Source organism: Trachinotus anak, unplaced genomic scaffold, assembly GCF_046630095.1.
Source record: "Trachinotus anak isolate AG129_WGS33_773 ecotype Australia unplaced genomic scaffold, CSIRO_AGI_Tana_v1 ptg000032l, whole genome shotgun sequence".
Classification (NCBI taxonomy): Eukaryota; Metazoa; Chordata; class Actinopteri; order Carangiformes; family Carangidae; genus Trachinotus; species Trachinotus anak.
Genome location: NW_027273883.1, coordinates 29,717,797 through 29,743,107, shown reverse-complemented (window position 1 = coordinate 29,743,107; position 25,311 = coordinate 29,717,797). Strand labels below are relative to the sequence as shown.

Genomic DNA, 25,311 nt, shown 5'->3' with positions numbered 1-25,311 from the left:
ATCATCAGTCAAACTGCACACCACTTCCATCACTTACATCAAGTGTAACCAATGGTGTTCAAAGCCAGGCCAAGTATTCAGTACAGGTGTGGTGTACAGGGTGAAGATGTACCTGGATCTTACAGTTGACGAACAGCTCCTCCACAGTCTTCCTGTCTCTCTCATGGAGGCCTGCGTGATGCATGCCGATCCCAAAAGCCAGCGTTAGCTTCAGGTTGGAGTCCCTAACTGTGGCGATGATGTCCTCTATCTGTAGGAAAACCATTGCACAGACAAAGCCAATAACCAACTGACTGAGAGGCATCATATACAATGACATGCCAAACCATGAAACTGTAACTCTGTAAACTATAAATACATCCAGACTGGCCCCTAGTTTCACAGTGACATGTCCTGGCGGAACAACACAAAGGTGTGGGGAAAGAGACTGAAAAGGCAATAACTTCCTGATGACAAGAGTGCATACAGACCTGAGTGTGCTACTGATTTTCTCATCTAACTTTGGGCAAGAAAGTGAATAAGTATATTTGCACAACTTCTCCTTTAAAGCATTTCTATCTGAGGAGCCTCATCATGAGCTGCACCTGACTCCTGCAGATAGATGCATAATATAAAGAGTCATGAACAGTAGTCACAGTGCGACTGATATGTACGGCTCTCCTCTGGTTCGAGCAGGACTGAGACTATACAGATCTAATGTCCTCAAGCCAATATAAACATGTTGTGGAATAAAAGAAAATACAGTCAGAGAAAGACGGAGTCAGTGGAGCAGAGCTGCAGGAGTAAACAGGACCCCTTTTAAACAGATCCAGCCACACTGTTAAAAGCAAAATCTAAAACTGAACCAAATTGTAGCTGACTATCATACACACAGGACACAAAATCATCAATAAAATCTGTATTAACAATTGAATTTTTCATTTATTTCATAGGCGTTCCACTCAGCAGTTCAGAGTGCTTTAAGAAGAGTACCCATACTAACCAAACAGCAGTCCCCACCCTCCCACAAAGGATGTTTCCAATTAGAAACTCAAACTGTCTTTTAAATATTCCAACTAATTGACTGAAAAATACGAGGTAATAAGAGGTAATAAAATGTCAGAGTGAAAATCCAGCCCTGAGAGAGGGAGCCTGGGGTTTCAGGGAGCAGCAGAGGGAAGAAAGAGCTGTCAGGTCAGAGAGGGGGGATTTGGGGCAGTGGGTGACCCCCGATGAGAGGTAAGCAGTAATCGCCAGAAACCTGTCAGTCAAACAGCAGGGAGCTGAGCTGCTACATGGGCCAGCACAGAGAAGCAGCAGGCAGCAGCATATATCAGCAGAACACACACACACAGAGGCTGTGGGCTGTGCACATATACAGAAACTGGGCCTATGTTATAAGATGGTATGCATTTGCATTAAGACAACGTATCTGCAGGGTTCAGGAAGCACATTCAGGACTTGGTAATGGTGCCATGTGTATTATTTTTAAACTAGAAGATGTCTCCCCCACTTCTGCATTGGACTTTGAAACTTCAGCTCTGTGGACGATGCTGCCAGATGCTCCAGTGGTTTGCAACGGGACGAGGTTCAAGGCTCCAGTCTGTAGCTCCACACGAAATCCAGAACGTTTTAGCATTCTAGTCCAAATTTGACTGTCTGGCTAATTTCAGCACTGACTGCCCCTTGACATTATGGGTGAGTTTTACTTAACTACAGTAGAGGGCTGCAATCCTGTGGTTGGCCTGGCCATGTATCACCCAGGAAACAGTCAGCCAATCAGAAGAGAGGATCTGCACTTCTCTGATGTAAAATTATTATATAATAATTATATCATACACCATCATCAGCTGCAGCCCAAGACAGCTGAGTTACAGCCCTAGACTGTACTGACTAAATGTATGTGTGTATGACTAAATGGTTAAGACAGTGCTTAGTTAATGACCATGTGTCTGACACTGTTTGGACAGAAATTATTTCAGTAAAAAGAAAAGCAAAAAAACTAATTCTGATAATAATATTAGTTCACTGTTCAAATGTGAACCCAGAGGAGCAACTGGCTCCCATCTGGGGCAGATCCTATGGTTTCCAGCACAAGTTGGTTTGAATTCCATCTGTAGTTACACTTCAACCAGTACTTACACAGAGAAATGGAGCATCAGAAGAGGAGGATGGAGAGCAAAAGAGAAGGATGCCCATGAAAATACACATCAGAAGTAAAGGAAGTACATGAGACTGACAGACACATCCGTTTATATTTGCACCAAGTGTGGCAGTTCTCTACACTCTTGGCTACAGTGAGGTCCGTGATTCTGATACTGTATACCGCAGAGCTGAATACCTGCATATTGGAGGTGAATGTGTCAGGACAGTAGCAGAAAGCAGGTTGTAGCTGCAGCAGCTGTTATGTGTTATGGTGTGTCAACACATGAGGCATTTTAGCTACATTCCTCAGTCGTCCGTCTCACACACTAACAGATGAGATACACTTCTATTTTTATCAATCCAGGTGTCTGCACAGGCCGTATCAACATGACTACTGTCTTCCTTTCTATTCATGTTAAAACAGTGATTACATGTTGGGTGGGGGTGCTGACCTACACTCATTAGAGTGCCTGACTGTATCCTGTGTGACACTGATGAAAAACTGAGGCTGCTGCAGCTCTCCTGACTCCTCCTGTGTAGACGTGATGTTAGCATACCTCTCTCTCATCCTGGTGCAGCCACTGTTTGGGGTTGTCCTCTGTGGCCAGGTAGGCAATAAGGTCCAGGGCGGTCAGTCGAGTCTGACGTCGTGATGAGACAAAAATCAGCACTGGCTTGGCCGGCGAGTGGCTGCGTATCGCTGTAAGAGTAAGTTCAAAATATATATATAAGTTTCACTCCCTGTGTGTATTAATTATTGTGGAGAAATTAGTCAAATTAGCCTAAAACATTAACTTTGACTAACTAAGTTAATGTTTCAGAATTATTTTGGGTGCTATGATGCAAAATAATAAAAACTGAATAAATGTTGCCCTGGTCTGATGAATCTGGATTTGTACTGAGGCAGCAGGTAGTAGGGTCAGAATTTGACATCAACAGTATGAATCCATGGGCCCAACCTGCCCTGTGTCAACAGTTCAGGCTGGTGGTGGTGGTGCAATGATGTGGGGAATGTGTTCTTGGAACACTTTGGACCCTTAATACCAATGAATCATGGTGCTGTTGCTGACCATGTTTAACTGGCCACAGTTTTCCATCTTCTAATAATCTACTTCTAGCAGGATAAAGCTCCATGTCACAAAGCAAATGTCTCAGACTGGTTTCATGAACATGACAGTGTGTTCCAGGAACCTTAGTGGCCTCCCCAGTCTTCAGAATCTCCTGAATCCAGTACAACACCTTTGGGATGTGATAGAACAGGAGAGTGACTACATGAATGTGCAGTTGACAAATCTGCAGCAATGATGGGATGTGGTCATGTCAACATGGAGCAGAGTCTCAGAGGAAAGTTTCCAACATCTTGTGGAATCAATGACATGAAGACCTGAGACTGTTTGAGAGCAAAGTGAGGAACTACTACTACCAGTATTAGTATGGTATTCCTAATAAAGGGCTCTGAGAGTTTCTACTTTTCTTACTGTCAACAAATCCCACTAAAGACTAAAAATATTTTCTGACTTCCCTCCTCGGCCTGTGGTGGTCAGCCTCAAGCCCACTGTCTAGTGGATTAATCCACATGTGGTGCTGTAGAGAGTACTTGTGGCAGCAGGAAGGCGTATGTGGGACTGGGTCAAAATAAACTACAGTGTGTGTTCATGGAAATGAAGGAAGGAATCAGCCAGTGCAACAGTGTGGCTCACTAGTGTGTGTTTTGTGTGTGTCAATGGATTTAACAGGCTTTTGGATACTCTATCACAGCACTTGTTCGGATATATTCAATGTTGGTTTGGGTCTGTGCATGACATTGATGATGATGGCAATTTATTGAAAGATAAAATATTGCCAGATTTACCTTTAACGCTGTCATATAGATTAGCAATTAGCAATACACACAGACCACACTTAAGTTTGCATTAATGACACATCACATGGTTTGGGTCAAACACTCCATTCACTTGATGCTCTACATATGTTATTGAGTTCACTTGTCTAAAAATCCAGTGTCAAGTTTGTCTGACATGTTTTGTTCACCTGTTCAGTTTTCTACTGTGGCAGAAATATATCTGAAATTTTAAATCTTAGAAACTTCTGAAACTGTCTGAAATTTACTCAATGATCGAAGCTGAAGTAAGGATTTGTTAAAAATTTTACTTAATTACTTAATAACTATGTGGGCAGTGGGTGGTACAGTGGTTAGCACTGTTCCCTCACAGCAAGACGGTTGGAGCCTATGTGGGTCTTCTCCAGGTACCCCGGCTTCCTCCCACAGTCCCACAACACATGGAGGTTAACTGGTGACTCCAAATTGCCCATAGGTGTGAATGTGAGCGTCAATGCTTGTTTCAACCTATCTATGGTGTGTTAGCCCCCCCACAGCAAACCAAATAAAACAGGACTTATAGAAATATGTATAGGCCTTGTATCATCAGGACTTAGTTGTGCTAATGATTATACCACCAGTACATGATAGTATTTTTTCCTTTTTATTCTACACAAGCTGAGAATGGAGAATGGATCATGGTGGATGGACTTAGATTCAGTAAATCTGAACATAGTGTAGAATGTGAGGATTCTGCAAATTATACAACTATAACGTTAGCATAAAAGAAAACACTAAATAGTTTTCAAAAAGCTCAAGTAATTTTACCTGATTTTAATTTGTAGCAAAACAAACATGCAAACAAACTTTTGCACTACACATATGCATAAATACGCAAAAAGCATGTGTAAACCATGTGTACGTGTGAAGTGGAACTGTACCTTGGAAGGTGGGCTTGTTCATGCTGGCCATGCGGGGGCAGTAGTGTTGTCCTGGGAAACCATGGATGTGAACTTCTAGCGGTACAGGGCGAACAGACGGACGGAAGTTAAACAAACCCACCTGTTACACACAGAGGAGGGGGAGGGGGAGGGAAGAGAAAATAAAAAGAGAGGAGATTTAATGTGAGCAGCTGGCAACACGAAGCCCCATCTGGCTGTAATGTGAACTGTCTGTCACTGAGGCACTGAGCAGCAGGTCACTGCTGGACTCTGCTGTGTTCTCTTTAACCTTTGATGTGTCTGCTGCGTTTACTGAGTGAAAAGGTGTCATGGTGCAGTGTATGAACACAAGTGAACGTTGGAAAGAGTGTGTTGCGTTGTTTGGTGTATACTGTGTTGAGGGCTTCTGCTTGCCTACAGACATCTTAAAAGCCTGGATAATGGACTGTGGAGCTACATATTTAGCAGCTCAGTCCCAACAGCAGCCTACCAGTCAGATTTATAGATGGTGGAGCCAATCAGCCTGTCTGGTTTGCCAGCACCGTCTCTCTACAACTCTGGCGGCAGAGCAAAAGTCAGGTTAAAATATTCTGAAATGTGTCTGTGATGATGCAAAACTTTTTATTCATCAGACCTAACTAGAACTTCATGATTTACTGGTAACAATGGCCCCACAGACAAAAGAAACAAAGAAAGGAGTATTTACTAAAATACTGGAATGATAGAACCCTATTGAGAAGAAGACCTTAAGTGTTCTTAAACTAAATTTGGCCCCTAGAGGCAAGAATGTTCATGACACTCAACAATATGAAAATACTGGATGGACTGAGCAGCAAAGTACAGTATAGTTTGTCCCAAGGGGCAAACGTAGATGTTTAAATTGAAATAAGTATGTGCTGGCCTGAGGGTGGCACTACAAGAAGGTCATGGGGTGTTCAGAAGTTGATGATTGTGCTCAGTGGAAAGTTTAGGATTAGGGTTTCAGCCCAAACATGTCAGGATTCATCTTTCAAGGAATCTTGTCACTGCTTCCAACTGAAAAGCTTAGGGTGCTGCTCTTTATCGAAGGTTGGAAAGTTCGAGGTACTCTAGTGGTGAAAACTCCATGGTTACTCCAGGTTGCTATGGAGAAATGTATGTTTCTGTTCTGTTTGTTTGTGCCTGGGGATGTGCATGCATGTGCAATAAGCATTCTTGCCAAAGGTCAGAATTTGTCATATGGGAACTGTAAATACCAGTTTGGAATTTCATGGTAGTTTGACTATCAGTGATCAAGATATCTTACTCTGGTCAGATGTTAAGGGTCATCTGTTGGATGAACGGATGGCAAAAGATCTACAGTACATAGCTCGAGGTGAAAAGTGTTGTGGATGAGGAGGAAAGTAGCCCTGAATGAGAGGTTTAGAGACGTCGATGTTCAAGAAGCGGTTTCAAATACTTTTGACATGTGATGAAAACAACAAACAAATCTTTAACTCACTGTTTACAGCTTCAATCCTAAGACACAGTCTAAGGCAAAGAAAAAGAGGTACTACAACCAGTAGGCAATTAGCATATGATATGAAGAATGGTCTTCAGAACTTTGATGCATTAGTTTCACATTGGCAGACTGACATACATGAGCCGTCACTGAGGTGTCTAAACTCTCAGTATTAAACAGAAACCCACGGGGGAAATACGGGAATACTACATTTTGGTGATCTGATCTAAATTGTTCTCTCTGTGTTTATGACCTAAGAGGTGAAAATTGAAGTTATGTTTTTCTTTAACCTGTGAAGACAGATACAGCCTGTGTGAAGTCGACTGTGTAGTTGTAGCTTAACCTTTTCTCACAGATAAACAACTAGAGTCACTAGAAAGATTCACCCCGCAAAACAAAAAAAATTAAGGAATTATAAAGATTATCCTTTTCTTCACCTGTTCTTAAGTCATAAACACAGCAGCGAAAACAACAACAGCTGACGGCCATTCACATTGCTGATGATTAGAGCTAAAGCATGACATCCAGACAGACTGTCGATGATTACAGAGGAAAACTACAACATTAACTCCAGGCCAAAAGTATCTGTTTATCTTAATTGCTATTATTATATACATTTAATCAGATACGAAGAGGCAGGCAACAAATTAACCACAAAGAAATGCAGCCAGACAAAGACTGTGGTTTCTGGATGGCTTTGCTTCAGCAATGTGCTTGGTACACAAAGCCAATCTTACTATTCCTGAAACAGGGAAGCTTATGAAGATGATCCTCCATCTGGTCAAACAACAAAGGCTAGAAGGTAACAAGAATACACTAGTGTATTTTTAAGCAATGTTCTGATATGTATGGCAAAAGACTAGAGCTGCTTGGTATTTTGGTGCCAGGATGGATTCTGACCTGTACAATTCCGAGCCAGTCAGCGAGGTCTCGAGCGTTGGCCAGAGCTGTGGACAGGCCGACCACTCGGACACTCTTAGAGGTGTGAGAGGAGATGAAGTTGGTCCTGGACACAATGACCTCCAACACTGGACCTCTGTCTTCACCTGGAAATGCACATTAGTACAGTCTGATCAGAATGTGTCACAAACAGTTACATTTTCATGACTTCACACTGGTACATATGGAAAAATTCGGACTGCAAATATTAGCTTCTGGTACAATATCAAACTCCACTGTAGATTCACACCTTGAGAAGTCAGATTTTTAAAAATTTGAATTCTGCAGGGTCTGTTGAGGTGAGCTGCCTTTTCTCTTGCACCTTGTACTTTGCTTTGCTTGTAAATACGTGCATAACGCTGCTGCCCAGCTGCTATCTTAGACTGAGAAGCTGTTTTTGGAAACAAAATTGTCCGAATCAAACCTTTTTAGAGACAAAATTCATGAATACTGCCACAAATTCATTGGCCATGAGATTAAAACTACAACAGAGTTCAGGAAAAAAAACTAACACATCATGTCCTTTAAAAAGTGCTTAGATAAGACTTGTTTGACCTTAAAGAATTAATCCCATTCACACAGACTAATGCAGGTTTGTTGTGGACTCTTACCCAGCAGGTGGATCTCGTCGATGATGAGAATGGCCACTTTCTGAACGTAGCTGCGGTTCTGCCAGCTTCTGCTCACTCCATCCCACTTCTCCGGTGTGGTGACGATGAGGTCGGCCTGTGCTATTGCTCTCATGTCTGGAGTCACGTCACCTGTAAGCTCCACCACTCTACACAGATTTGGACAAGGAGCATTTCTTTCATTATTATCATCATTGACCAAAACCCAGCCAGAGCTAAAAAATCTCAATAGTACCTTCACTAATAGCATAAAATAAGACATGCATACACACAACTTTTTTTATAAATTTGTAAACCCTGTGTATGACAGCAGCTGCTGGTCCCACTTAGTGAGGACAGAATGTCTGTTTTCACTTACTTCTTTCCAAGTTTTTCCTCAATTCTGATCTTCCAGTCCTCAATCCTTTCTCTAACCAGGGCTTTCAGAGGGGCGATGTACACCACCTGAACAGACAACAAATACAAAGTTGTTTCATGAAAAGAAGCACTACCACTTAAACTAGGGCAAATACACAGCTTCTGACACTGGAGAATATTTGTGACCTAAGCTTTCGGGTGTTGGCTGTTATACTGAAAAGTCATCAGCTCCTGTGCAACAGTCAATAAAATAAGTATTTGTGTTTGAAAACATACAATTTTAGCTGCCTTAACATATACACTGTGAGTGTTTTATTAAAGGTTTTCTAAATAATGTCAATTAAGGTGTGCTCACAGTCACAAATCAGCTCATAATCAGCTCTTGATCAGCATCATTTCCTATAGTACACTCCTGATTGTGATCTTCATCAGTGCTCCCACAGGCACCGACAGTGTAATCTGTGGTTGCTCGGAGATGTTTGACTAAATGGAAAAGTCTCTGTACAGTTGCACTTTATTTTTATTGTTTTTCTAAATAGTTGAATAGATTCCAGTCCTGTTTCTGGTGGTTCCCAGTCTCTTATGTCAACAGCGCTGAATGCCAATAGAAAAGACAGCAACAAGTCAACACATTGATTCAACAAAACCCCCCTCGAATTCAACATAACAAAATTGGAGCCAGCTAGTCTAACCTTAGAGGTTGGATACTTGTTGAAGACCCGGAACATGGCCATCTCTGCTGCAATGGTTTTTCCAGAGCCCGTTGGCGCCCCCAGAAGGACATTAGTGTCAGTGTGATACAGTGTGTGGAAGATCTGGGTCTGGATGGGGTTGAAGTGGGTGAACTTGTACAAGCTCTCATACTGCCTGTTCCCCAGAGCTGTCACCGGCAAGGGCTGCAGGTCCAGCAGCTCTGACAAGAAAGGAGAAGGACAGAAGATGAAACTGGACTCATTTGGCAGCAAACATGTATGCTATATCCAAAAAGAATCAATACAGTACAGGACAGTGTCTGTGTGTCAAGAACGTTAACTGAAGGTGCAATCTCCTGTGACCTGAAAAGATCAGGCATTTGTTCACATGACAATGTTGAGGATTAATCCTCGAAGCCTGATCAGGAGTCATGCACTCTGTAGTTGGGGTTGAAACTTCAGTCACACAGTCTGTTCCCATTTAAGCAGTATGAAGGTCAGATATCTGAGCCACCTAATGTTTAGCTCCACTGCAGCCTCAGCACAGACAATCACAAAATATCATTAATTACAAAGACAGGTGTTTCAGTAACAAACACACAAGGGATAGTGTTGTACACCATCTACAGAAAACAAACTGGCAGCAATGTAGCTGAGATCAAAGTTATTAGTGACTGAGAAAATCTTCTTACAAGATTATTCATTTATCACTTTCATGACATGTAATTAAACTGTTTAAACTATTCAGATGCCTCCAGCTTCTACAAGTTCAATACATGAAGACTCTGAAACCTGAAGAAAGATCAAGTATGAGGTGAAAGAAAATCTCCCTGGTTAATACATTTACCAAGATAGATTTCTGATTGCTGAGTTTTAACATGTGAAACATTATTATGTTTACAAGAGATCATGTTAGAAAGTTTGCCATGCACATGTTGCTACAGTTTGCGAGGACACAAGGGGCATCCTTCGTGTTACTCTGTGGTCGTAGCTGTGCTGTGTGTGTCACAAGATGTTTCCCTTTAAATCATCATTAATGTCTTTCTCATTCACACGGCAGAGAGCGGCTCACATCAATCTCACAGTATTGATTTACTGGCCACTTGGGGACATCAGAACAAGCTGTAAACACAATTCTAGAGTGATGTCCATCTGACGAATGTAAGTCCGATATTCACTGTCCTTTTAGCTTTGTTTTGTTTTCTACCAGCTCCTGGTGAAAATATTTAGCTCCTAAATGCATCACTATGTTCACTGGCCAGTTGCTAACTGCTGTCTGCTGTTTGGTGTTCGGTCCTGGGCCAGTAGTGGACGGTGGGTTTTCACTGAGAACAGCTCAGTCAAAAGATAGGGTTGGGTGATAATGCTGCTGCTGAGATGGGGGGCAGAGACTGGAAAGATTGTCTTTTTCATGAACTGTAAGAGTTCTTGTTATTGGACAGCTTCAGACAGCAGTGTGAGGGTAAATGCTGCACATTACAAATATCATACAGAGGGGACTTCCGGTTTGATGAGGTAGCGAGCAGACGTGCGAGCGGGGAGCTCCAGCCGAACTTTTCATTTACTTTTCAAGTCTACCAATTTAACAGCGCTTCTCCTAGAGCTGACTCACGCATTACTCAGTTTCTATGTGGGAAAGAGTACTGCGATGTAATGAGCACCTCAAATTCTAATCCTCAACCCTCAGTAACAACTCGAGCAGCTAGCATTTCAGCTAAGCTAGCTAATATGGCCGCTGCCGCTCCAGAGCTTCCTGACCCGGGGGGCAGAAGCGCCGACAACCGAGGACACTCTGACCCTGTTACCAAGATCGACCTTGAAGCTCTATTCAGCAAACAACGTGATGGCTTCAAAACTGACATGGCTGTCCTGATTCAACAAGCAACTGAGTCCCTGAAGCAGTCAGTGGACTCATTGGGCCAGCAGGTGGCTTCATTTAACAACCGTCTCACTGAAACTGAAGTGTTGGTGGGTGCAGAGATAGAAGCTCATGTTAAGACCTTACAGGCCCAAGCCACAGTGCTCCTGGAGCGAGTGGACGACCTCGAGTATCGATCCAGGCGCTCTAACTAGCGGATTATCAACATACCCGAAGGAAGCGAGAAAGACCAAGACCCGAAGAAGTTTGTTTCCAACCTGCTGACGGCGGTGACGGGCCCCGATGTTTTCAGCAACCCCCCCCCCCCGAGATAGAGAGAGCTCACCGCTCCCTCGGCCCCAGACCAGGTGATGCCGGCGCGGGGAAACCGAGAGCTTTCATCGTCAAATTCTTTCGCTTCCAAGAGAAAGAAAAAATCCTCCGGTGGGCCAGACAGCACAAGTTGGATTACCGCGGCTCAGAGCTGAGAGTGTATCCAGATATCAGCGCTGCTCTGGCTAAAAAACGGGCCGCATTCAACGCCATCAAGCACTCTCTTTACCTGAAAGGAATAAAATTCCGCCTACTGCACCCTGCCCGTCTCCAGGTCTCGTTCCGAAATGACAACTTGTACTTTGACTCTCCTCAAGAAGCCCAGGTTTTTTACAACGAGCTTATTGCTCCCACCGGTTAGTGGACTTTTTGAGGACGCCGGCTATATCTGGACCCAGAGCAGGGTAAAGTCTGGAGGTTTATAAACAATTCAGGTACGGAACAGACGCGCCAGAAAGACACTGTGCATTACTGTATATCCAAGCTATTATTCATCCGAATAACATGGAGTGGCACTGGCACTAACATATCAACCAGCTGACTTATTGAAATATATATATATATATATATATATATATATATATATATATATATATATATCTTTTTTTTCCTCCCTTTTTTCCCTCCTTAAAGTTATTATTAGACTAACTTTTTTATTCTAAGTTAACATTTGTATATTCTTATTTTTTCTTGTTTGATATGAACAAGATGTAATTACAAGGGGCTACTTAGTTTATTCCTTTATAACTTGAATGCTGATATGGGTGTACTGCTGCCCCCAGATATATTTTCTTATTTTGCGCCTATTGTACATTGTAGACACATTTGCGGATACAGGAGCCCTGCTTGGTCGGTGAGTGTTTAGTTCACAGATTTATGTCACATGGAAGCAACAGAGTTTATGGAGTCCCGCTGCTAGTTCTCGTTCTTAGGACAAGCTTAGGGAGGGATAGATGTGTTTATTTGTTCCCTGTTCTAGGGTTTTTTTTGGGGGGGTACTGGGGTGGTAGATCCTACAGGTTTGCTTTTATTTCTATTTTTGTCTGTACATCTGTAACACTACGTCCTTCTACAATGCAGTGCTTTTTCCTACCATATACTTACAAGTTTGATTATGGCTAATACTACAAAAAAAGGGGTACCTTGTCTGAGATTTGTCTCTTGGAATGTTAAAGGGATCAACGGCCCAGTAAAAAGGGGTAGAGTATTTTCCCACTTAAAACATCTCAAAACAGAAATTGCTTTCTTACAGGAGACGTATTTGATCGATAAAGATCATCATAGGTTAAAGGCTTCATGGGTCGGCCAAAGTTTCCACTCCAATTTTAGTAGCAAAGCAAGGGGTACGGCGATTCTGATACATAAAAAAATACAGTTTTACCCAACAAACGTTATAGCTGACCACCAAGGCTGGTTTGTCATAGTCTCTGGCTCCCTTATTAATGTACCTGTTGTTCTAGTTAATCTCTATGCACCCAATTGGGACAATGAGGCATTTATTGGGAAAGTTACCTCACTTTTACCAGACTTAACTTCCCACCACTTAATCTTAGGGGGTGACCTTAACTGTACAATAAACCCTTTGAGGTAACTTTTCTGACACATCCTGCTTAAAACCCAAAAAGTCAGAAGGATCGTGGCTCTAAAATTGGCCTCTGGCCTTGAAAATTGCCAGAGCAATTTCTTTGTTTATGGATCAAATAGGAGGTGTGGATCCATGGCGCTTTCTCTATCCTGATAAAAAACAATTTTCCTTTTATTCTCAGGTTCATAAAACATTCTCAAGAATTGATTACTTTTACATTGATAATTACTTTCTTCCTGCTGTCGATAACATAGAATATTCAACGATAGTGGTATCTGACCATGCTCCATTGTTACTCGACCTTTCGTTTACACTTTTACAAAAGACACGCCCTTCTTGGAGGTTGAACTGCACATTGCTAAACGATGATGACTTTTGCCATACAATCTCCAAAGTAATTGATGATTTTCTTATTACCAAGTCTAATCTCATATCCCCATCTCTACTGTGGGAGACATTTAAGGTGGTAGTCCGAAGAGAGATTATATTTTATTCTGCGAGATTAAATAAACTCAAAAAAAAAAAACAGGAACAACTCATGGAAAGCATAACAGAATTGGACAAAAAATTATCATCATCTCCATACCTTTAAAACATTTTACTCTGAACTATATACTTCACAATCCCCAAATGACAAAACAAACATGATGAGTTTTCTGGATAACCTAAATTTCCCACCCATATCTTCTACTCAGAGGAGCTAAATGGATCGACCCTTAGAATTTTGTGAAATAGCAAACTCAATTAAACTAATGCAAAGTGGCAGGGCCCCTGGCCCAGATGTTTACCCTGTAGAGTTTTTTTTTTTTTTTTTAATTTGCTGATAAATTAATCCCTCTCCTCTTAGACATGTTCAACGACTCTCTGGACCGGGGAGCCCTGCCTCAAACTCTCACCGAGGCATCAATAACCTTATTACTAAAGCCGGGCAAAGAAGATTCTGATTGTAGTTCTTACCGTCCCATTTCCCTTTTAAGTGCTGACTACAAGATTTTAGCTAAAGCACTGGCCTTACGACTTGAATTGATTATACCAAGCATCATTTCACCTGACCAAACCGGGTTTATGAAAAACCGACACTCCTTCTCCAATGTCCGCCGCCTCCTCGACATTCTTTTTTCCCCTGCATCCGGGGAGACACCAGAAGTGGCGGTCTCCTTGGATGCAGAGAAGGCTTTCGATAGGGTGGGGTGGAGTTATCTGTTGGAGGTCTTAAAGAGGTTCTGCATTGGGCCTAAGTACATATCTTGGATCTCACTGTTATATTCTTCCCCTAAAGCATCCGTAAGCACTAATGGGATGAAATCCCAATATTTCACACTAAAAAGAGGAACCCGCCAAGGGTGCCCTCTGAGTCCATTGTTGTTCGCTGTGGCAATTGAACCTTTATCTATCGCACTTAAATCGGCCAGATTTAGCAAAGGATATGGTCTGTCTCACAGATATGGTCTGAAACATACACTTTCCTTGTATGCGGATGATTTATTATTGTTTATTTCTGATCCAGAAACCACCATCCCTAAGATAACTGAATCACTAAACAGCTTTGGAGCATTTTCCGGTTATAAATTGAACTTCTCAAAGAGCGAATGCTTTCCTGTAAATAACTTAGCCCTTGGGATCCCTGATGTGTATCTCCCATTTAAAGTGTCCAAAAACAGCTTTAAATATTTAGGTGTGCATATCTGCCGTAAGATGTCAGATCTCTACAAGAACAACTTTCCACCCCTAATCGACAAGCTTAAATCAGATCTGGAAAAATGGTGTAATCTGCATATAACTATAGCAGGCAGGGTAAATTGCATCAAAATGAACGTGCTTCCACGTTTTCTGTATCTTTTCCAATGCTTGCCAATCTTTTTACCCAATTCCTTCTTTTGTGCTATAAATAAGCTAATCTTATCTTTTATATGGAGAGGCAAGACCGCCAGGATAAGAAGAGAGTTTTTACAAAGCCTCCCTGACCTAAGACTCTACTATTGGGTAGCTAACATAAGCAAAATGACTCTCTGGATTTGTTAACCTGAATTAAACTGGTGTAAACTGGAAGCTAATTCCTGTTCTACGTCACTCCTAGCTCTACTCACATCAAAACTGCCCTTTCAATCATCCCAATACACATGTAACCCAATTGTTGTCTCCACCCTCAAAATTTGGTCCCAATTTAGATGTTCTTTTGGATTCAAAGGATTGTCAAATCACAGCCCCATACATAATAACCATCTTTTCCTCCCCCCCAGCATTGATAATGCCTTGTCAGGCTAAGTGACCTTTATATTAATAATGTCTTCGCTAGCTTCAGCGAACTATGTGATAAATTTAACCTTCCCAAGTCTCACCTATTCCGATATTTCCAGGTTCGTGACTTTGTTAAATCAAACAGCTCCTGTTTCCCCAATATTCCACCTAACTCAGCAATTGACTCAATTTTGGACATTCCCACAAATCAGAAAGGCCTTATTTCAAAAATGTACACCCTAATATCCCATCTCAAAGAGACATCTCTTGATAAAATTAAGAAAGATTGGGAGCAAGAACTTGGCAGGGTTATCGATGACAGGGACTGGGACTCAGTATTAATTTGTGTAAAACACAGTACATCTTGCTCCAGGCTTAATCTGATACAATTTAAGGTTGTCCATCGTATCTATTTTACCAATTCCAAACTCTCCAAACTTTATCCCAATATCACGGACACATGCAATAGATGTCACTTGTCACCAGCAAACATGACCCACATGTTTTGGTCCTGTCCCCGTCTGCAAGCTTACTGGACGGCTGTTGTTAAACATCTTGCAGATGCACTAAATATGAAATTGATGCCTTGTCCAGAACTGGCTATTTTTGGAGTATTATCAGACCGTCTAACAATTAGGAAAAAGGTTAAAGATTGTGTCGCTTTTGCTTCTTTATTAGCACGCAGAAGAATTTTGTTGGAAAGGAAGTTACCAGCTGCTCCCAAAGCTTCCCTGTGGCTTAAAGACCTCATGCTGTACTTAGACCTGGAGAAAATTAAATACAATCTGAGGGGGACACCTGGTAAATTTGATTCAGTACGGGGCTGCATGATTAGTTACATAGCTAAATTAAAGACACTACAGGACAAATGAGAAAATATTACTTCTCATTTGGTGGTGTTGTTGTTTGTGTTGTTGTTTTTTTAGTTTTTTATATCTTTGTTAATTTTTATTTATTTATCTTTATTCTCTCTGCGTACTAATGTAGTCGCTTGTCTGTTTAGAGTAAGAAGGAAGGATGTGTGTTAATAATCTGTAACTACAGGACTGGGAGGGGTAGAGGGTGGGAGGGAATACGTGGTTGTTGTTTTTGAAAAAGGAAAAAATCCTTATTTCTCATTGTCTGTACTTTTGCCTGTCAAATGAATAAAAACATTAATTAAAAAAAAAAAAAATATCATACAGAGAATGAAATTTGGGTTTTAGTTGGGTCCGTTCAGTGATGGGTGATATGAGATAGCCATGTTCAGGTTCCATATTGTAAATATCAACTTGAACATCATCTACTCTGAAAAAACTGGTTGTTATAGTAGCTCGATTGCAGCTTAACTCTCTACAGGTCTGTCAGTAGCTGTCGGTTTAAGAGACAAAATCATGTGAGCCATTGTTCATATGAAAGTGCTGATTAGTTTTGCTTACAGTATATACTGAGACTGAGATGACTCTCTTTTAACCAGTGCTCGTATCATCATCAATAGTTGATCTGATTGCCAATCAGCCTAAACCTATTAACTAGTTACTGTTCATATTAAGACTTTGCATTAACCCTTGTCATGTCTCACATGTATATGTGCTGCCTGCAGTTCCACCAAAACAGGTGACATTTTCCAGTTTCACACAAAAGCAAAGACAGAAGTATAAAAATAAAAGTGTAGCATAACTTTGTCTCTCTCTCACTCTCTCTCTCTTCCATTAATCATCTGACAACCCATCAGATTTATCCTGTGACCCTTTAGAGGCACCTGACCCCAAGTTGGGAACCACTGGACTATCATCACTCACAGGGATTTTTACTGGAGTAACGATACTTTTACTTTTGATACTTTGTACATTCTACTAAGAACATTTCTGTACTTTTGAGTAGGATTTTTAGGATTTGTACTTAGAGCATTTTTACATTGTGATACTGGTCATTTTAATTGGAGCAGGCAGTAGACTCTGGCTCTTAATGCAATGCAGCAACTGGAACCGAACAGCTGGATACATTAGATGAAGTTCACTGACTGTTGGTGGTACTGTCAGAGACAGATTTACTATCAGTATTTCAAATTCAAGTGGAGGTAAATTCCTGTGGTCACAACATGAATATGTGTTTGAGTGTGGAGTGTGTGTACCAGTGTGTGGGGGGTGTCTTTCAGGTAAGATGAGGTTCTGGAAGTTGATGATGCAGACAGCCTCGGCCCCAAGCCAGCGGTCAGACACTGCCTTGATGTAGTACTGGGAGGGCAATGGCTCGAAGATTGGGATGGTGAACACTATGTGCTGAGGCTCTACTGTCACCACCTGCAGGGATGAACACACACACACACAGTTACAGGACACATGAACACACTTTGATCATGGTCTTGTTGGAGGGATACTGTCCTCATGTCAGGGTCTAAGATACATGTATGCCTCCACCAGCCAGTGAAGTTGCAGGAAACATGGTCACAATCAAAAGTTACAGAGTTGACTAATAGCCAGAGATGTTTTTGCAGAACATTATGATGTCACATGAAAGTTGACCTTGGACCATTTGAATATAAAATGTCATCACTTCATCATTTTATCCTACTAGACATTTGTGTTAAATTGTAATTATTAGCATGTGAATTCTTGAGTTATGGCCAGAAGCATGTTTTGTGACCTGACAAATCACATTAAAAAGAAGTGGAGGTGATCTTGGTCTTTGACTTTTGATCACCAATTTCTAATCAATTAATCCTTGAGTCCAAGTGGAGATATTGTTCACAGGAACTGAACAGTCAGATAACCCGAAAACCCGACCGCCCTAGTGTCACCGGTGCAGAGAGATAAAAACAGACCTGTTTCTTCTGCAGGAGGAAGTACTCTGAGTGGTAGATGTGGTCATTGATGGGATCCTCCACCCATAACCACCAGGGTTCACCCACTGACCCATGGACCTGAAGCAAAGAGAGACAGGAAATTTCAATCATTTTCAACTTCACATTACATGTACAAGATACATTATCCATTCTCAAAGTGTATGTATCATCATTGGTTAATATTTGGTGCTGTGGAAGAAAACTGTGTGACTAGTTTTAATAAGCTGAATGACGATTGTAGATGATGATGATTTTTCAGTCAAGTCAACCAAGTATTAAAGTACATCTGACTGTGTAAAAAAACTGGGAGAGACAGCTGGCAGAGATAATTCTGTGGGTGGGTGTGTGCATTTGGCACAACAGTCTACTTGCTGCTTCCCACCTACTCCCATCCAACTGTTTGTTATTTGGGGACATGAAAAAGGTCAAATTCTAAAGTAGAGACCATCTTGTGATGGGTTCACACCAGCCATGTGTTGACCCATGAGCACTCAGTAGTCATTACATACATAAGTATTCAGTGCTTATGGGTCGGACCACACCCGTTTTCATACTGCCTCCAGTCTGATTTAAATTTCACATGTAAAGTTGTATCTGCATCCTGCAGGTTGTGACATGCTCGCAGTGAGAAAATCTGTCATATAAACAAATCAACATCTGGTAAAGTCCTTAAACCACCTCTGTGGGAGTTCCTGCAACAGGAGGTGTCTTAAAGAGCACGTATTGACACACACACACACACACACTCACTCACTCACTCACTCACTCACTCACTCACTCACTCACTCACTCACTCACTCACTCACTCACTCACTCACTCACTCACTCACTCACACACACACACACACACACACACACACACACACACACACACACACACACACACACACACACACACACACAGACTCACAAGGTGAAAACAAAACAGCAACAGCTGGTAATAACAGTACAAAATATCAGCATTGAGCATTTTCCATACCATACTTGAAATACCAGCCTTCAAAATCCACTGCCAGTTTTATCTTGGAATGAAGAACAACAAACTGAACTCTCAGGGTTGTGGCAATTTCAATCATGGTGAGTGAGTGTGGCCTATTTCCTGGGTGCCATCAGAGCGGCGACTCATGTGTCAGTACATGTGTCCTGGCTCTGCAGCCAGATCACAGCTAAGCCAGCCAGTGTTCCATTACCGCTCTCCCATGATTGGAGCATGCATTGCTAATCGGACATAAACATTCATCTTCATTTGCAGCCCCGCTACAATGAGCTTCCTGTCCTGCTCAGATTCCATGACAAACACCGGACTAAGCTTCCCATGATCCCCTCTGGTCTGCCTGCCCACTGAGGTGGAACATTCTGGTGAGGTCTGGAGGCATTCTGGCTCGCAGGGACAGATGGAGATTCCATGGCTTTAACAGTAACAAGGTAGGAGCAGCAGCTCTTCTCTTCTTCACTGTGAAAATGTGACCATGGCTGCACTAGTTGTACCATTGCTGCACAACAGACAGAAGGAGACAAATGCTGAATTCAAGAGTCCAGCCTTCCCTCGCACTTGTGACTCTCCAGGAGCGTTAATGATTATGTCTGACCCAAAGGTCAAATTTATGGTCTACTGAAAAAAACAAAAAACAAAAAAAAACCCACATTTCCCACACCCTGAGCCATCCTGTCTTAAAATGTGGCTCTGGAAAGTTTGTAGCTTTGTCTTTTACGGACGGCAGCAGCTGTAGTCATTCAGCTTAATCTACCTTTCCACTGCTGCTCCGTATGTGCTGTATGTTCTGAACAATCATTGCTTTGCCAATAAATTGCTAAATATGCAACCACTGGTAGAGGTTTGGAGCAATGAGGAGGCAACAGTGCATTAATAGTCAGTATTAGATTTGTGTTGTTGGATGCTGTGGGTTTTAGTGCAGGACTGATTTGAGAAGTGTTCCATGGATTATTTGGTATGTGTGATATATTATTTCTGTGACTCAAAGTGGCCATTTGAAAAAAGAAAAAAACTTTTTTTTTAAATTTCTGAACTAAATAAGATCCAGGATTGTATAATTGAGTTATTTCATAAAGAAAAAGGGAGAAAAGTTTTCAGGTTGACATGTTTTAACACTTGCTTGGTAAGAGCAGGGAGTGAAATAATTAAGGAGTAACTCAGTATATTGATGTGCAGAAGGAACAAGGAGTTATCAGGTTATGTTGGGACACTGACACGCTGTGTAGAAACCTGATCACTGTAGCTCCATGATCAGATCTTACACCTACCAATGGTCTTACTGTTTTAAAGAGCATTGATGATGCAGTACACTGCTCCCTGATTTTTATGACTTTCTGACTCTCACCACTATTTAACTGTGGGAACTGACTTGTTTAGCTTAATGAGTGAACATTTCACTCACATCCTGTGACTAAAAATAGATGTGTGCGAGCTGTAAAATGTACTCAGGAACATGCAAGTAAAATTTATTATGACATTCATTCCAAGCAGACTCTTAGGTTAATAAAACAAAAACAACATTGACACGGTCACTGTGCAGTCCAACTGTGGACCGCTGGCTGAGCTCAAAGTGGGCCAGACAACCTGCTTACAAAAGTAGCATCCCACTGCATATGCCAGTGATTCATTCATACAATGTAGCCACAGCTACATAGCTATAGGGATACAGACAGGAATTCTTCAAGGACAAGAAAACCATGCGTTTCCACCATGTGTTCAGCTTAAATACATCAACACTTTGGAGACTGACTGCGACATGTAGTTTACTGTTTCAAGCTACTGAAGAGAAGACAGAAGCAGTATGGTTGCATGGAAGTGTATGTCATACATACATACCTGGTCATTCCAGCGAAAGTCAGGTGTGACAAGGAGACGGACACGTAGGACGGTGCGTGTGATTGGCTGAATGCTGGCCTCCATTGTTATCGAGGGGATCTGATGGACACATTGCTTGACTGTTAAGCCGATGTTGACATGGTGCAGCATGTGACCTAGGAACAACACACCTGGCATTGAGATGTGTTTTGTATAAGCCCTAGCACCAACCGGTCAAAAAGGGCCCTCTTGAAATTGTCATGTTTATTATTCTTCTTCTTAGCAGAAATGAGGAACATTTTCTGAGCATGGTTCTGGTAAAGTGGCTTCATAGCACCCCCTATGAAATTTCAGCAAAGTAGCCCTTGCCGTACATTTCACCTACCTGTGTGGAACTTGATAGCCACATGTAACATCCTAAGACTTACAAAAATGCCTCTTGTAGCCATAACCAACCCAACAGGACATCAGCCATTTTGAATTTCGTGTGCAATTTTAGTGCCAGTTTTGCCATTTACATGCAACATTTGCTGAAGCTCAAGTTGGGTGATGCAGCAGACAAATGACAATAAACATTGAGGTACATCTACCAAAGAATAACTTCAAATTAAAAAAGTCCACCTATTGGATCGGCCCAGTCAAAAGCTCAGACCTTAACCCAATAGAGATGCTATTAGGAAGCAGACATCCAAAGAACACGTCTGAGCTGAAAGCAGTTCTGTAAGAACGGTCAAAACTTTCTCCTGAACACTGTGCAGGTCTGATCAGCAGCTACTAGAAGTGTTGTTTGAGATCACTGCTGCCAAAGAAGGTTCACCAGTTTTTAAACTCAAGGGTTCACATACTTTTTCCACTAGCACTGTGGATGTTTACAGAGTGTGCTCCATAAAGACACAAAAAAATAATTGTTTGTGTGATATTAGCTTGGGGACACCGTGCCTATGATCGGTTCACATTATGACCATTTAATGCAGAAAACCAGGTCATTCCAAAGGGTTCACATACTTGTTCTTGCCACTGTACTCACCACTCTACTGCTCTGAGTTTCTATTTTACACAAAAACACTATTTTCATACACTACTAAATTCTAATGCTTCAACATTGTTCTTTCAGCCTCTGTTAAGCTACTGTCAATGAAGACGAACACTGCCTGCGGCTGCAACTGAGTCACTGACTGAGAGCATCACAGAATCAGTTTTGTAGGACATGACTTTTTTAGTGTACTAATGCTGTGCAAATGGATATTATCCTTAATGTATCAAGGTAAACATGAGATGGTGTTGATTTAGCATTTTATAATGGTGTTAACAACAAAAAGAGAGCATCCCAGAAAACAGGGACAATTCTTACAAAAGCATGGTAAAATATACCATGTAAAGGCCTGGCTCTTCCTGCTAAAAGGCTGCTGCTAATGCTTGAGAATTTACAACATATTCATTTGGGTATTTATACCTGGATTTTGATGTGGTTTAGAATAATTTATTCAGTCTGAATACATGTACATCAGTGAAGTTTTTACCAATCTCATCCTTTCTCATTTCCTTCAGTTTGTCCACACTGAGCTTCTTCTCCTCCAGGCGGTTCAGCACAACATGACTCAGGTTGGGGAACTGGCGAAGAGGGTGGGCAAAGCCCCACAGCCGCTTGTCAATCACCTTACAGAGGGTGAGAAGTCGGTAGGTCATGGCTGGCCACCGCTTCCTCAGAGCAATCTCAAACAGAGCCCTGATGATCCGAGCAGCATTCTGTGAGAAGCAAGAGAAGAAAAAAAAACTGAATCAGCATCAGTCCCATAACAACACAAATTACTGCAGCAGTTGCTGACAGAATATTTCCACTTTCCCAAGACAGCAATAGCTTTAACTAGTTGAAAAAGTTTGAATAAAACCACTAAAACAAATCTGTGCAGAAGCAGGAGTCACTTGCAGCAGCTGGATGGTACAACATACTGTATTCTGTTGGTTAATCATGATGATGAATGTCTGGCTGGGTTCTGACATCCAGTTTGGCCACAACTGTGCACTGATGGATTACTACTGTCATGGAGGAGAGGTCAGGTGGCAGTGTTACTCACTGACGTATGGCTCTCATCTGGCCAGGCAGTGATTCATTTGGTCAGTTGTTAATGTGACCTTACAGCGAATGAATGTACTCTAATGATGATAGCTGAGTGAGATTGATCTGAGATCATATTAAAATACTGCTTTCCACTGCAGTGACTACAACAACTATATTACCAAGCCCTACTGGAGCCCCTCTGTCAACCCTGCCATTGAGCTCCAGCTGCTTGAGCGCTACGAGAGTTAACTATACAACTTTACAAAAATATATCATAGATGTGGTCATTTTTAAACATTTTAATGTGGAAAAACATTTGTCCCAAATATAATATTTTGAATTTGAGTACCGACGTTCTGTCATCTGTTACGACTCCTGATCAACTAATCTCAGGTTTCACTGAGTTCTGATGTTCAGGAATAGTTTCTTTTTCTGGGGTGTTATGCTTTACCCCTGGTGCTCCTGCAGTACCTCTTTGTTTTCACTGTTAGCTACTGAACCATTCATTGTTGCACACCTGCTAAAGCCATTAGTCAGTGAGAGTGTTTGTCACTTTGTGTTTGTAACAGTGTGCGACTGTGAACCTGACCTAAAGTTGCCATAACAGACTGTCCATCAGACACATGGGAAATCCTATTAGTGTAAAGAGGGAGTCTGCCTTAACTATTCAAGCATTTAGCCACATGGAGTCAGTCACAGTGGGAAATTTGGGAGAAATGGAGAGACTGAGCCTGGAGAGGAAGAATGAGGAAAGCAGGAAGAAGCATCTTAGAATTGTATAGTATAAAATCAGAATTCACTCTAAACAAGAGAAGACATTGAACAACATGCTGAAGTCGGCTTTGAGCAAAGCTCTAGTAAAAAGAACAAATAATTTTATATTTATAGTTACAGATTAACAGAAAATCAGCAACAATTATGGTCATTTAATGTAAAATTGTTCAGGTTACAGCTTGAAAATGAGAATCTTTTACAATCATTAATATCTTCAAACTTTGTACTGAACAAGCTGTTGGAATATGTCAACATGGGCTTTAGGAAATGGGAATGATTCCACTTTTTTCTGAAAATTTACAGACCATCAATCACGCTATTAATCAAGTAAATAACTCATATCCATCAGCAATGGAAACAAGGTTTAACAGCTAAATCCTAAAAATAAGTATCTCTGTGTATCTAAAACAAAAAAAATTTAAACAGTGGCTCATTTAGTTTGTCCATTATTCGGCCCCACAATCTGTTACCCACGTTAATTAATTAGAGCTGGGTAACAAAGAGCAGACAATATCCAGTGCAGCATCAAACTGGACAAGACACATCAAGGGGTGATTTCATTTCCAACGGTAACCTGATTCATTTGACCCTCATATTTGTCATTTGATAGTTTGATTTACTTATATTTTGGTGTATACTGAGGTACATGTGTGTTGCTCCTTTTTGCTCACCTGTGCCACATACGACAGGTCTGAGATGAGCGAGAAGCTGTCCACCTCCCCTCTGCCGATGTACGTCTGCAGCAGGATGTTGACCTTGCCGTAGCTGTTCTCCACCCCGCCTGCAGCCTGCAGCTCGCAGTAGTTGGACATCAACTGCTCCAGCTCCTCCATTTCCTCATCACGAACCTCCAAACACACATCACCAACACTATACACTCATGTGTTCACATCATAATGGAGTTTTTAGTGGATAGTGGCTGTGGGCAGACCTCTAGTGTAGATGGAATAAATAACCAGTTTGTTTGGTGGGTGACAACAGGTTTATAATTATCACTTTAAATTTAAAACATAATTTGGACTATGAATGGAGATATTCTGATGAGATCATAGGACTTGACTGAAGTGTTGACTGCTGCAGTTGTTGCGTATATGTGTTGACCCCTCACCTTAAGCTGTTCAAACTCCTCGGCCTTGGACACAATACTGAGGATATCACTGTCTGTTCGCTGAGAGTTGAAAAGTTCATTGAACGTCTTCACAGATGGAGGGAAAACAAACATGAGAGAAAAAATAGAATTAAACAACAGTGAACCAGTGTGGTGGACACACATCGTTTCTTTCATCTAAAGGGTACAATAATAAACATAAAAAACACCAAATATGGTTCTTTGATTTAAAGGTACAGGAAACTAAAAAATATGAACTGATCAGGTGTTAACTGTGTTTGTGGTGTTGCCATCAGCTCTTAAAAATGCTGTAAGTTGATTTTAATTCTGTAAACTGCTCCCTTTTTGCTCTTACATTTTGTTGTCTATATTTCTTCACATATTTCTAGGCCCAGTTGGGCAGTATTTCATCACACTGAGAGAAGCATACAAACATGAAGCACTGCACTGTCATGGCTGTACAGAAACTCGTGTAGTTCAAAGGACATTTGTTCTGCAGCACAACTGCTAACAAAACTAACTTAGCAGCTGCATTAACTGTACTAGCTTCAGGAAACTCAGCCAGAGATTAGTATTGTCCAAGTGAAAAGTGTGATGTATTACAGATACATATTTCTTACCTGTACATGTTTTACTATCACAGCAGTTTTCCTGCATTTAAAAGTCCTACTATCTCCCTAACACAAATACACACAGAGCTTGTTTTGTCATTTAAGGTGTTGTGTTTGGTAAATGGGACACA

The 25,311-nt window shown here is 41.4% G+C and overlaps 1 protein-coding gene across 2 annotated transcripts in view; it reads right to left on the bottom strand.

Annotated features, from left to right (window-relative positions):
* ascc3 (activating signal cointegrator 1 complex subunit 3) overlaps positions 1–25,311 on the bottom strand; it is a 171,066-nt gene that overhangs the window by 29,114 nt on the left and 116,641 nt on the right. For both annotated transcript variants that reach the window (XM_071469778.1, XM_071469779.1), the window contains exons 19-31: positions 24,570–24,656; positions 24,133–24,309; positions 22,149–22,374; positions 20,650–20,804; positions 17,799–17,897; positions 17,109–17,277; positions 8,982–9,202; positions 8,291–8,376; positions 7,915–8,081; positions 7,265–7,410; positions 4,885–5,005; positions 2,682–2,824; positions 113–250 (exon numbers count right to left, since the gene is read on the bottom strand). In XM_071469778.1, coding sequence (XP_071325879.1) covers positions 113–250; positions 2,682–2,824; positions 4,885–5,005; positions 7,265–7,410; positions 7,915–8,081; positions 8,291–8,376; positions 8,982–9,202; positions 17,109–17,277; positions 17,799–17,897; positions 20,650–20,804; positions 22,149–22,374; positions 24,133–24,309; positions 24,570–24,656 — 1,935 coding nt within the window. The remainder of the gene's footprint in view (positions 1–112; positions 251–2,681; positions 2,825–4,884; positions 5,006–7,264; positions 7,411–7,914; positions 8,082–8,290; positions 8,377–8,981; positions 9,203–17,108; positions 17,278–17,798; positions 17,898–20,649; positions 20,805–22,148; positions 22,375–24,132; positions 24,310–24,569; positions 24,657–25,311) is intronic.